This window comes from Adiantum capillus-veneris, chromosome 25 (genome assembly GCF_014529385.1).
Source record: "Adiantum capillus-veneris isolate H3 chromosome 25, ASM1452938v2, whole genome shotgun sequence".
In the NCBI taxonomy this organism is placed as follows: Eukaryota; Viridiplantae; Streptophyta; class Polypodiopsida; order Polypodiales; family Pteridaceae; genus Adiantum; species Adiantum capillus-veneris.
Window position 1 is genome coordinate 2944195 of NC_140955.1, and position 14099 is coordinate 2958293.

The window sequence follows — 14099 nt, forward strand, 5'->3', positions numbered from 1 at the left end:
CTACAAACAACCCTCGCCCCAAAAATTTTGCCCCCAATAACTGGCCTAACCCACCCGCCGGGCGAGGCCGCGAATTTATACCCAATAACAAAAGCAACGAACCCTGCTCACCACCACGCAGCTCTTTGGCGAGCAATTTCTACAGCACCACGCCTAACAGTTTTGCCCCCAATACTTACAAAGGCAACAATAACAACCCGCGCCCCGATCGCGTCTGGTGCAGTGACTGCAGGATTGCTCATGGCCCCTACTACGCTTGTGTATGCAAACGCAATCAAGCAACCTCCTCATCTAGCAGGGTCAACACCCTCCAAATAGAAGAACCACCCTCCCCCCCCCGAATAAGAGTCGAAGAACTGGCTAGCCCTGTTGCTAACCAACAACCCCGGATTGGAGCAGTTTCCCTCCACCCGCAATGCATGGCAGCGGCGATAACGGACATTCAGAACTTATATGTCCAGGCAACAATTGGATCCCAGCAGCAATGGATCATGGTAGACTCAGGCGCCACACACAATTTTCTATCGCCACAATGTGCCGCGCGCCTGGGCCTACGTCTCACCACCGTCAACGAAACGACAGTCAAGTTTGCCCAAGGAAAGGATAACAATGTCAAGGCAGCTCGTCAAGTCAGGATCGAGATGGGTGAATTCACATGTCGACTTGATTTCATAGTGGTCCCAATGGACGACTTTGAGGCAATCATTGGTCTCTCCTTCAACGACAAGTACCTCATTGCACTCCTAGGCGTGAAGGTGGACCAATTACTGCTGAATAATCAGGGCAAAGCAGTGACAGTACAAGGCGCCAGACTCACAACAAAGCAAGCTTTCACCCGCCAGGCGCATCTTCAAACCAACCCGCCTCCCATCAACCGCCAAGACCCTGCTCAGTTAGCACCGATGAAAGGCAAACAGAAAGTCCCAGAGCACTCGCCCCCCAAACTCAATCTCATGAGTGCAAAACAAGCAGAGCGGGCTCTCCAGAAAGGAACTCAGGTTCACCTCTGCATCATGCAAGCAAAGGAGCAGCCCACAGCAAGGCTCAACTCCATCACCATCGAGCAAGCCAAAGTGGGTGACCCCTCCCTTACCCCCATCCTCCAGAAGTACAAGGATGTCATGCCTCCAGAACTTCCCCCCGGCCTACCCCCTCCCCGTCAAATTCAACATGAAATTGACCTCATCCCAGGAAGCACACCCCCGGCAAAGGCCCCCTACCGCATGAACGACACCGTGCTCAAAGAGCTCAAGAAGCAACTCCAAGAATTAGAGGATCAAGGTTTCATCCGGCCAAGCAACTCTCGTTTTGGGGCCCGAGTCCTGTTCGTCAAGAAGAAAGACGGTTCGATGCGACTATGCGTGGATTATCGGGCCCTCAACAAGATAACTATCAAGAACAGGTACCCAGTCCCCCTCATGGAAGATCTTCTGGACAGACTACAAGGTGCCAATACTTCACGCGCATCGACCTCCGCTCAGGCTATCACCAAGTCCGCATCGCCTCTAAAGACATCCCGAAGACCGCCTTCCGCACACGCTACGACTCCTGGGAATGGATGGTCCTGGGGTTCTGTCTCACCGGCGGTCCGGGCACTTTCTGCAGAATAATCCATGACAGTTTCCGCGACATGATTGACGACTACCTAATCACCTACATCGATGATTTGCTCATTTACAGCAAAACCTTAGAAGAGCACCAGAAGCATGTCGCCACAGTACTCCAGCGCCTCCGGGAACACCAGCTATATGCCAAGCTGGAGAAATGTGAGTTCGCTGTCCAGAAAATCGAGTTCCTGGGCTTCATCGTCATGTCAGAAGGGATTATGGTGGACCCCAGGAAAGTCAACGCTGTCATCAGGTGGGCTCCACCGACATCCATCAAAGAAGTCAGAGAGTTTGTGGGCTTCTGTCAGTACACACGTCGCTTCATCCGCGATTTCAGCAAGATCGCTACCCCACTTACAGAGATAACCAAAGGCCACAAACCCTTTCAGTGGACGTCCAGAGAAGAAGAGGCCTTTGAGAACCTGAAGATAGCCATGTGTAGTACCCCCGTCCTCCGACTACCCGACTTCACCAAACCCTTTGAAGTCCACACTGATGCCTCCGATGGTGCCATTGACGGTGTCCTCATGCAAGAGAATCAACCCATAGCCTATGAATCCCACAAATTCACAGATGTAGAGACAAGATGGACTACACATGAGAAGGAAATTCTCGTTGTCGTCCACTGCCTCCGAAAGTGGCGACACTATGTCCAAGACAAACACACAAAGGTATACACAGACAACATCTCCCTCAAGTACTTCCAAACACAGCCCAAAATCACCCCCAAGCAAGCTAGGTGGCAAGATACACTGGCAGAATACGACATCGACATCATCCACAAACCAGGTACTACAAATGTCATGCCAGATGCCCTCAGTCGAATGCCCACACTCACTGCTATCTCCACAGCAACCAACACTCTACGCCAACGCATCCTCGACGCACAAAAAAGCTAATCCCGCTGTCCTCCGCATGCTCCACGACCACATCTCTGGTAAAGCTGCAGTGGGTCTATTTGAAGTCAGAGATAACCTCTTCTACGCGCATGGAAAAATCTACATCCCCAATGACCCAGAGCTCAAGAAAGATCTCATGTGGGAAGCGCATGACTGCAAGCTAGCTGGACATGGTGGCCATAAAAGATCTTATGACAAACTCCACCAACACTACATGTGGCCCAAAATGAAGGACGACGTAATCGACTACGTGCGCACCTGCCCAACCTGTCAACTGGTCAAAGCTCAAAGAGTCAAGCCTGTTGGCCTCCTCCACCCCATGCCAACACCCTCCCGGCCTTGGGACATGGTAAGTATGGACTTCATTGTCGACCTCCCCCCCTCCCACGGCCACACTACCATCATGGTGGTCGTCGACTACTTCACCAAGCAAGCTCACTTCATACCTGCAAAGCCTCCCGTCACCGCCTACCAAGTAGCCAAACACTTCTTCGCCAAAGTCTTCAAATACCACGGCCTTCCCCTAGCCATAGTTTCTGATCGTGACACCCGCTTCCTCAGCGACCTCTGGCGCGAGCTCTTCAAGCTGCTAGGCACCCAGCTCCGCTTCTCCTCCGCCTACCACCCAGAAACCGATGGTCAAACTGAAAGAGTCAACCAAGGCATTGAAGACTACATCCGCAGCTACGTCAAGGCAGATCAGAAGGACTGGTCCGAATACATGGACGTCCTGGAATTCCACTACAACAACTCCATCCACAGCAACACTGGCTACACCCCCTTCGAGCTCTCCACAGGTAAAGAAGTCATCACACCTCTTGCACTAGCAACCGGCGACGTGCATGCCCAGGATCTGGAATGTGAAGAGTTTCTTCAACAATGGCAAACCCGCATGCAAAGTGCAAAGAAGAGTCTCGAGCAAAGCAAGGTACGCATCGCCAAATACGCCAACCAAAAGCGACGGCCTTCCGAACTCTTCCAAGAAGGTGACTTAGTCCTCGTCAGCTCTCAGAATATCACCCTCCCTCAAGGCCTCTCCCCAAAGTTCAACCACCGCTACTATGGTCCATACAAAGTGCTCAAGTCCTACAACGACATCACCTACAAGCTGGACCTCCCATCACACATCAACATCCACAATGCCTTCCATGTAAGTTTGCTCAAAAGATTTGTGCCGGATAACACATATGGGCGAAATCTCCCCGAATATGTAAAGGATGGCCCGCCACATGAGCCGGAGGCCATCCTAAAGTCGCGTTTTGGGCGCCGGGGACAACTATTCTATGTCAAATGGCGAAATCGCCCTATGACGGAATGCACTTGGGTCCCTGAATAAATCATGCTTCGACTCGGGAGACCCCTTGTGCTGCGCTTCTACAACATGCCGACTGAAGAGGAGGACAACCCACTAAATGAAAACCACATAGAGTAGTCCTCCCCCCACTTTGTAAATAGCATCACCCTAGGTAGCTAGACATTTGGGTGGCAACATCTAACTCCCCTCCTTGTAAATATCCGCCCCAAAACCTCGGCATCAACTTTTGTATCGGCACCTCTCAAAACCCCGGCTTGACGTGGGCGTCAAGCTCTCTCAACCCGGGGGTGTATATAAGGGAAGTATGTGCCACTTTCCCCAACTTGCCAGCCCCGTTTTCATGTGATTACTTGCGTCCCTTGTATTCGGCACTTTCTTATGATATTGATCATTCGTTCGCGTCCCTCACTCTCGTGTCCCTCTTGCGTTCAGTTTTCAAGTTGCGTTCTTGTATGTGCGTTTGCTTGCCTGCAGGTCCCGTTTGCATCGCAGGTGAGCCGGCGCGGCCCCTTTTCCGCGACGCCCCGAACGAGGGCGTCACAACAGCTTGGACCTCACAACAGCTAGTGCAGTTTCTGCACCTCTGTGGCTCCCTCTCTCCGCCGCAACATCTTGCAAAGGCATTCTCTTCTTTGACTAGCAACACAGAGCTCAATGGCCTTGGACACCTCTTACCTATATGACAAAGACCGCACTATAATTCAAAATCCAAATTTTAGCCTGTTTGAAACCAGCGAAAAAGGAAGGAAAATCGACAAAATATACAAGGAAATAGTTCAAAATTTCTACTTCATGGAGGAAACTTCGCATGTGTTCCTTCGCAAATGCATTTCTCAAATTGCGTTTGTACTGTCGGGACGACGGGCACACATACGAGCACCACCTGCCCCATCAGTCAGCATGTAGCGACTGTTGAGCACGTAGGTATGATGGGCAGTAAGCAAATCTATCCTCCTCCAACGGTCGTAATCTCAGAATTCTGGCGAGGTTTTTTCTTCTCTCCATTTTCACACACAGAGAGAGAGAGAGAGAGAGAGAGAGAGAGAGAGAGAGAGAGAGCGCTCATTACCATCCTGTAGAGGCCGAAGAAAACCGGCCTGAGACTAAAGCAGTTATGTGCCTCCAAACATCATGCAAAGCAATTAAAAACTATTACAAGAACTGAAATGTACAGGGATTGGTGTGATGGATACAACGATGTGATGTATATAGGAGGGAAAGGTACTGAGGATGAAGCTCTGCAAGGCTCAATACATACAACATGATCAATGCAATCCTGGTCAAGCTCAAGTAAGTAGAAAAGGATAATTGCTGGGTGTAGTATCATAATCTGGGAGAGCCCTGCGTAAAGACTTGTAAGATGACCCTAAGGTCAGAGGGTCATTGCCTCCATCTCTCATAGAGGTGTCGTTGATGTCGTATCCTGTATCCCGAACTCCTGGATTTTTTACATGTGTTTCAGTCCTACAACTGAGAAGTATCATTCTCTTGCGGGCAGCAACCTTGTCACTTGTGGAACTCCCTTGCTGGGCTGTTGTCTTTGCTGGCTAGGGGAATTGATTGAGCTATGCCTATCTTTCACGTCCCTAGTTTGGAGATTGCACTCTCAATGCTTATATGTCTTGAGGAGGCAGTGACCTGGACGTGCTTTGTCATAACTGACTGGAAAGTAGCATCTCTCCCTCCAAATAGAGTGGGCTATTTTGCTCAGGTATCTTCGGACTGGGGGTGTTCACATACAAAGTATGCCTGAGTCTCTACCTTCTGCATAGTCTTGCTTTGCTGGATGCCTGTTGTCCAACCAGCCTCTACCTCACGAGGATGAGTTGGTACACTAAGCTGTCCAATCACAACTTTGATCTTCTTTGGATGTACGCGGTTTTCGGACAAAGTTAATGTTCCAACTTGGTGACATGGCATTGCCCGATCCGACCAGGATGGAGCAAAGCACGGAAGTGTCAAAGTTGACGATGTAGAAGCATAGAGACCAAGGGGAGTGAGCACGAGAGAGAGAGAGAGAGAGAGAGAGAGAGAGAGAGAGAGAGAGAGAGAGAGAGAGAGAGTCTCCTGAACCAATCAACCTTGGCAATGAATACCTGAATGTGTATACAATGGAGGCAAGGGGTTGCTTATATAGTTGTAAGGTGCAGCGGAAGTGAATGTTGAACTTTGCTCAAGAAGGGTGCTTCGAACTGTGCTCAAGGGTTCCTTTTACTTACGGAAGGGAGAGCCTTCCGTTCCTTTAGTGAGAGAGTGCAAATGATCACAAACAAAGTGGAAGACATTGTGAATGAATTATGAAGGTGCTGAGTGTAACAAACTGCTGATGTGTTGAAGCCCTAATTCTGCTGAAACCCTAACCCAAAATCAAGAACCCTAATTCTGTCCAAAACCCTAATTCTGTTGAAACCATAACCCTAAAATAAAAAACCCTAATTTTTACCCAAAACCCTAACCCTAAAATAAAAAACCCTAACCCTAACCCTAATTTGCTGACGTGGTTGACTGACACGTGGCCTACTGTACGGACACCAGCACGATTTACGAAAACTTGGCAGCTTTTGGCATTGCTTTTTGGACCAAAAGCTTTTGAGTTTTGAAGGCTTTTTACGGTTATTGCTTTTTAGGCCAAGGGCCTTTAAATATGAGGTTAGGGCTCATTCTCTGGCATGCTTCTTGGCGAAGGTACAGAGTTAGGAGTACCGGCTTGTACTGTGTTGATGCAATATAAAGAAATACCGAAAGGGGCGCCAAGGCTTGGGGCCAATACTCTCTGGGTGAAATTCCGCCACTCCGTGTTGCGTGTCGTCTCTCTCTTTCAGTTCAGTTGTGATTGAAGTGTTAAAAGTCTGTTCAGTCTGTTCTTTTCTATTGGCACGTGGTGCCCGTCTTGTGACAATGGTATTCGAGCATCAGGCGCGTGCTTTCAGAAGCACACCGGTCCTACAAAAGAGCAGATAGAGCTATTGGAATTTTATTCGGGATATCTTCGCCCTCCAACCCGGACTATCTTTGCCCTCCAACCCGGACTTATTAGCCACTCCCACCCTTACTTCATCGCGCATCGGGCGCGCTCCCATCTTCATCGCAGTGTCTTACAGGGCATAAGCCAATTAAGATCACTTGCAAGAGAAGGATCTAGATTTGTTTCAAGTCACTGTTTTTTCTCAGAAGCAGTGCCATGCAGATGTTGATGTCTACAGCTATCAAGCAGCATACTCCAAGTACTTGGCAAGCTTTCAAGAAAATTTTTGCCCGAAGTTATATGGTTTCTGACATCTTTCTTCGGAGTGCAACTTCTAGTAGAGTGGGGTATCCTGAAATGCTTGCCATGGAAACCCTAGCAGATTATAACTTGAAGTTTCTCGATATCTCCCAGTAGATGTCTCTTCACGATTAGATGACCTTGGAGGTCCAATGCGATTGCTATCTTGGGACTACCATCTCCGCCAAAGAAACACTGTCTGTCCAGGAGCTGACGGACCATGCTGTGCTCGGCTACGACCTTATGGAATGAACCTAACCCTAATTTTTTGGTGTAGGTTTCAGGATGAAAAGTCAGTCAACTTTTCGAGCTCGATGGATGTCGAGATTGCTTTTTAAGTTTGAGTTCTGTTTGAACTTGTTTGGTGATCCTGCTTGGTATTTGTTTGAAATGGATGGTATCTGTTTTGAACCTGTTTTGGTGCCGATTTGAATTGTTTGACTCTGGTTTGATACTAGTTTCAATGATTGGTGATTTTACTCCCGGGTGGAGAAGTGAGAAATATTGTTCTGGTATTGTTTGAACTTCGGAACGACATAGGCCGATGCCTGGGGAGCGTTTCGTTGTATGCTTGTAAAATAATTGTTGTTGTGACTCCCGGCCCGGACTTGGATGGTTATGCGGGAGGAGTATTAAGAAGTCTGAGCAATGGTTACTCTCAGCACCTCCAAACGAGGCAGGCTGCGGTCTAGGGGGACGTTTGGTTGTAAAAGGCCTCTATATCTCCTTGCCCGGACCTTTTTAGGTTATGCGGGAGGAGTGACGAGGGAGTCGTTGAATATCTCCCGGCCTGGACCTTGTTAGGTTATGCGGGAGGAGTGTTCATTGGCGGCTTTATGTTTCTATGTCTTGTAACATGCATATGTAAGCATTTGTGTTGCATTGTGATGTGCCAAACTCTGAATCTTCCTATTGGATGAGATTGCCTGGGTATGTAATTTTAGTGCATCAAGACACCCGTGGAAGATCAATACGGTTTGGGTGTGATGGCTAATTTTACTATGCCGGAATATCAAGAGTTCCGATATGGACGAAAGGAGAAGCTAACTCCTCGATCAAAACAGCCAAAAGGAGAAGCTAACTCCTTGATCAAAAGAGCAGAAAGGAGAAGCTAACTCTTTAATAAAAAGAGCAAATTGATTGTCCCTTGGAATGTCCCTCGAAATGACCCTCGGAAATTTTTGAGCTAACTTGAGTTGTTTTGTAGATATGCTGTAATCGCGGACAATTACTCTCTTTCAAGAAGGGGAGATGTAACAAACTGCTGACGTGTCGAAGCCCTAATTCTGTTGAAACCCTAACCCTAAAATCAGAAACCCTAATTTTGCCCAAAATCCTAATTCTATTGAAACCCTAACCCTAAAATCAAAAACCCTAATTTTGCCCGAAACCCTAATTCTGTTGAAACCCTAACCCTAACCCTAACCCTTACCCTAACCCTAACCCTGATTTGTTGACATGGCGGGCTGACACATGGCCTGCTGTACGGACACCAGCGCGATTTATGAAAAACTGGCAGCTTTTGGCATTGCTTTTTGGACCAAAAGCTTTTGAGTTTTGAAGGCTTTTCACTGTAATTGCTTTTTAAGCCAAGGGCCTTTAAATATGAGGTTAGGGCTCATTCTCTGGCATGCTTCTTGGTGAAGGTGCAGAGTCTAGAGTACCGGCTTGTACTGTGTTGATGCAATATAAAGAAATACCGAAAGGGACGCCAAGGTTTGGGGCCAATACTCTCTGGGGTGGAATTCCGCCACTCCGTGTCGCGTGTCATCTCTCTCTTTCAATTCAGTTGTTATTGAAGTGTTAAAAGTCTGTTTAGTCTGTTCTTTTCTATTGGCACGTGGTGCCCGTCTTGTGACATTGAGACTGAGAGATAGAGAGAGAAGAATACGACACTAGAATGTTGTCAAACCCTCCTCCAAAGGCCCCACTCTCTATGGCGAGAGCGGTCTACTATTGATTGCACAAATCTCTACAATGCAATGGACTTGCCGACGATGTCGACGATGAGACGGCTTGAAATTTGAAAACGCTAAGGGCTGAAATCTGCAAATCTTGTATCTGCTGAATTCTGACCCTATGTCGGTGACGACGGCGATGACGACGATGCAACAACGACGCGCTAAAAACAGAGATGCTGAAATTTGCGTTTTCCGGGCTGAATCTGCTAACGCTGGCTGATCTGACCGTGTGATGAGGATCTGCTGCGGGAAGGTCAGATCTGCGAGGTTCGGGGCTGTGGTACGGAGTCTATATGCTAAAAACTGAAAATGTTGATGCAGAAAAGGGGTTTGTCGGCGGGAATCTGCAAAACGCTAGGTTGTCCTGCTGATTAAAAAACGCTAGGGTTGAACTAATGTCTTGTTGCAAAAACGGTAAGGAATGTGCTGGCGCCAGGTTGATCAGGAATTGCAAAACGCTGGGCTGATCTGCATTTGCTGAGGAAACGTTGGCTGGTCTTGGTAGCTTGAAAACGCTAGGTCTTCTTGTTGGTCTTGCTGAGAAGGTGCACTTCAACTGTGGTCTCCTGCCTCTTCTGCCAGAAAGTGCTAGCGCTAGGCTTCTTATATATTATCTTATTAGAATTGCCCTACCCAGTTTCCCAACAAAGTTACTTATTAATAATAAGTGAAAAATGGCTAAAATAGGGAAAATAGGTTCTGTGCACTGTAAAATGCTCCTAATGGAATCTGATGGTACTGCTGATGATCATGCTGTGTGCAACCAGAGGATATGCATCTACTCTAAGTGTCTGGACATGCACGGTCTGCGAACAGACTCACAAAAGTGCCAGAACACTTCCTAAGCTAACTGAACTGAACCCTTGTCATGAAGTAGCTTGTCCACATACACATAGAGTTAGATGTGCACGTGACATCCCCTCCTTTTTAAAGTGAGGTATTGGTACCGAATTGTATGGCGTCGAGGGAGATCGCCAACAGTGTCTGGAATCTAGGAAAGGACTCTTCGCCGGCCCACTCTGATGTGTGGGTCATGCGATACTTGAACTTTATAAAGGTCTGCAACGCTTGCTTCTGTGGGTCGCGCCGAAAGTGACACAAAGTTATCTGTGGCTCTTTCAATGCTTCAACTTCGTCGATGTGTCTACCTTCTTCAAGAATCTCCGAGGATGAAAATTCCTGAAACCACTTCCAACACAAAAACATGAACATACCCATTCCATGTAAAGTGATTGGAAAAATTATAGTCTTCTTTAAAGACTGTGCATGCAATGTAGATGTACATAGACGGAGTGCCAAACCGTTCATCAAACACACATAAACAATGGAATTGAAACTTGTCTTTTTGATCTAAATCTATCAACTGTGGCAAATCATAATGGAAATGCCGATGCTTGATGCTCAATCCTTCTTGTGCTCTTTCAGATACTGTGTCATGCCAAGGAAGAGACATGGAATGTGAATTCCTTGGGTGCAAATATTTCATCTTTTCATGAGTAATCCACATACATCCGTGCTCATTCATGAGTGAATCATGTTCATCGTATAATATGGTATGCCTATGAAAAGGGATCACATAAGGACGATGACTAAAATACAGGAAACCATCACAAATGAAACACTCAAACAATGCGTGTTGACTAATCATGCGCACACATAATACTTTCTGGGAGTTCCTGAGATCTTGACTCGAGAGCTAAGATTGGTTCTTCGTGATTGATCGAATCTGCAATGAGGTTATCTTCACTAGACAAAGTATCAACTAAACTATCATCCTCAATCACATCTTTATCCTGCAAATCATCATGCTCGTGAATAATCACATCTTTATCCTGCAAATCATCGTGCTCGTGAATAATCACATCTTGATCATGCAAATCATGCGTGTCGTGCTTTGGAAAAGAAGAGACTGAGAGAGTCTCCTTCTCCTGATTCTTTGCAATCTTCGCTTGCACGTTAGAAAATAGTGGGACCAACTCTTGCATGTGTTGGTCTCTTTGCGCTTCACGCTCTAACCGTCTTTCTTCGCGCTCGCGATTCAATTTGACTTTTCTTTCTTTGTGCTCACGCTCTATGGCTGCCATTCTTTCTTCGTGCCACTCTTCGTGTTGTCTCATCATGTCCATCATCGTCTTGACCAAAGCTTCCATAGGATTTGGTATAATCCTTGGCGTAGATGGGGAGGAGGGAGGGTCGGAAAAACCTCCTGGTGGGGAAAATTCTTCTTTGCCACCTCCATGCGAAGTATCCATTCCGCTTCGGGTGAGGACCATATACTGAAGTCTTGGGTTCTTAAGTTCACGAGGAACTCGGATTCTTGTGATTCTTGGGTTCTTGAGGTTCTTCTTTCGCTTGCAATCTGTGTTAGAGAAGGATCTTCTCTTACACGAGCTCTACTCTTTTCCGCGGGCGCACCCCTTGGCGGCCTTGCGCTCACACCAAGGTTGCTTTTTCCTACCTCACATCGATTGGCTGGCCGCTAAGTGCACGGTCCGCTCTCAATGAGTGAAAAGAGACACAAGGGGAGGCTGGACAAGCCCTTTTTTCTTGCGTTTCTTGTCACTCTTCAAAAACACGATTAGGAATCGACATGCCCAAGTGGACTGGGGTTACGTGTGACCGCAACAAGCAAAAAAAATTTCTTAATGGTTCTTTCCTTGAGTGATACAGAACACTGCTAAAGCTCTGATACCAATGTAAGGTGCAGCGGAAGTGAATGTTGAACTTTGCTCAAGATGAGTGCTCCGAACCAAGGTTGCATCCGTACGTACGTACGAATTCTATCCGTATCGTATATCCGTACAGTACGGTTCAATACGTACGGATAGGTCCCGTACACTTTTTTTTGTTTTTTTAATTTTTTTTTGTTTTTTTGGGGGGGGTTGTTTTGGCTGCTCTATTTCAGCCGATTAGGCCTCTCTTTTTGAAAAACGCCTTGTTGCAGCTGAGAGCGACTCGTTTTAGCAGAGATACAGGTACAGTGCAGTGTGTGCTCCTCTCTTGCACGTGCCCGCTTTGAGTGCAATGTGCGGTTTGTAGTACTTACTACTTATTAGAGTCAGGACTTCAGACTTGAGTCTTGGATTATGATGATTCATTATGTATTTATATTGATTCTCTTAGTTTTATGTGACCATGACAATAGACATCTGACACTATTTGGTTAGCTAAGCTCAGCTTTGTGTTTTCATTGTTCGGTTAGAGTTGTGGACTCTAGTTTTTGGCATTTGCAATGGTCTATTGTTGATTTGCTAGTCTTTATTAAAAGTCTTGGTGAATGCATATATAAATGTATAAGTTTTATGCTTTGTGAAAAAAAGTACGAATTTTTACGCACCTAAAACTCAATCCATTCTGTACTACGTACCTTACGAACCGAATTTGTACCGAACACTACGTACCTAACTACCTTGCTCCGAACTGTGCTCAAGGGTTCCTTTTACTTATGGAAGGGAGAGCCTTCTGTTTCTTTAGTTAGATAGTGCAAATGATCACAAACAAAGTGGAAGACGCTGTGAATGAAGGTGCTGAGACTGAGAGATAGAGAGAGAAGAATACGACACTAGAATGTTGTCAAACCCTCCTCCAAAGGCCCCACTCTCTATGGCAAGAGCGGTCTACTATTGATTGCACAAATCTCTACAATGCAATGGACTCGTGGACGATGTCGACGATGATGAGGACGACGACGAGACGGCTTGAAATTTTGAAAATGCTAAGGGCCGAAATCTGCAAATCTTGTATTTGCTGAATTCCGATTCTATGTCAATGACGACGGCGATGACGACGATGCGACGACGACGCGTTGAAAACAGAGATGTTGAAATCTGCGTTCTCTGGGCTGAATCTGCAAACGTTGGCTGATCTAACCGTGCGGCGTGGATCTGCTGCGGGAAGGTGAGATCTGTGAGGTTCGGGGCTGTGGTACGGAGTCTATATGCTGAAAACTGAAAACGCTTATGCAGAAAAGGGGTTTGCCGCCGGGAATCTGCAAAACGCTAGGTTGTCCTGCGGATCCAAAAACACTAGGGCTGAACTGATGTCTTGCTGCAAAAATGCTAAGGGATGTGCTATCGCCAGGTTGATCAGGAACTGCAAAACGCTGGGCTAGTTTGCATTTGCTGAGGAAACGCTGGCTGGTCTTGGTAGCTTGAAAACGCTAGGTCTTCTTGCTGAGAAGGTGCACTTCAACTGTGGTCTCCTGCCTCTTCTGCCAGAGCTCTAGGCTTCTTATATATTATCTTGCTAGAATTGCCCTGCCCAGTTTCCCAACAAAGTCACTTATTAATAATAAGTGAAAAATGGCTAAAGTAGGGAAAATAGGTTCTGTGCACTGTAAAATGCTCCTGATGGAATCTAATGGTACTGCTGATGATCATGCTGTGTGCAACCAGAGGATATGCATCTACTCTAAGTGTCTGGACATGCACAGTCTGTGAACAGACTCACAAAAGTGCGAGAACACTTCCTAAGCTAACTAAAGTGAACACTTGTCATGAAGTAGCTTGTCCACGTACACATAGGGTTAGATGTGCACGTGACGATAACAATCCCAGTAAATTGCCCTACCCAAGACTTTGACAAATAAGTAAAATAAATACCTAAAAGCCAAACTAAATAATGGGATCACATTGGGCAGTTCACTTGAGATGCCTAAACTTTAATACCCTCTCTGCAGCTCATAGTGGACATCAATAGTGAGATCAAGTCGATGAAGAAGCTACCATGGACACCGCAGCACTGGCCGGGATATTGGATACACCTCGGTGTTGCTCTCCTCAACTTTGTACCTGAAAGTAATGCCATCTTGAGCATCGGTTGCCTTTGTAGAAACTTTGAATTGTAGACCACACTACGTCCAATAAAACCATTCGTGAACTATGAACACATCATGTCCAAAATAAAAAAACTCCAAGATAATGAACTGTGGAACACATCCTGTTCATGATCCGACCAACAACAATGAATTGGCGCGCCCATCCATAGTGTTTTAGACGTCTGATTGGTTCCCTGCCAGATGCATGTGCATTGAACTCCGACCTACGGGTCCAA

General features: G+C 46.7%; 1 protein-coding gene across 5 annotated transcripts in view; it reads left to right on the forward strand.

Moving 5' to 3' along the window:
* The first annotated feature begins 4606 nt into the window (after positions 1-4606).
* LOC147424331 (S-adenosyl-L-methionine-dependent methyltransferases superfamily protein) overlaps positions 4607-14099 on the forward strand; it is an 85330-nt gene continuing 75837 nt past the window's right edge. For 3 of the 5 annotated variants that reach the window (XM_086499681.1, XM_086499682.1, XM_086499685.1), the window contains exon 1: positions 4607-4808. In XM_086499681.1, coding sequence (XP_086355807.1) covers positions 4646-4808 — 163 coding nt within the window. In that variant the 5' untranslated portion in view covers positions 4607-4645. The remainder of the gene's footprint in view (positions 4809-14099) is intronic. The other 2 variants (XM_086499686.1, XM_086499684.1) reach the window with 2 other exon arrangements.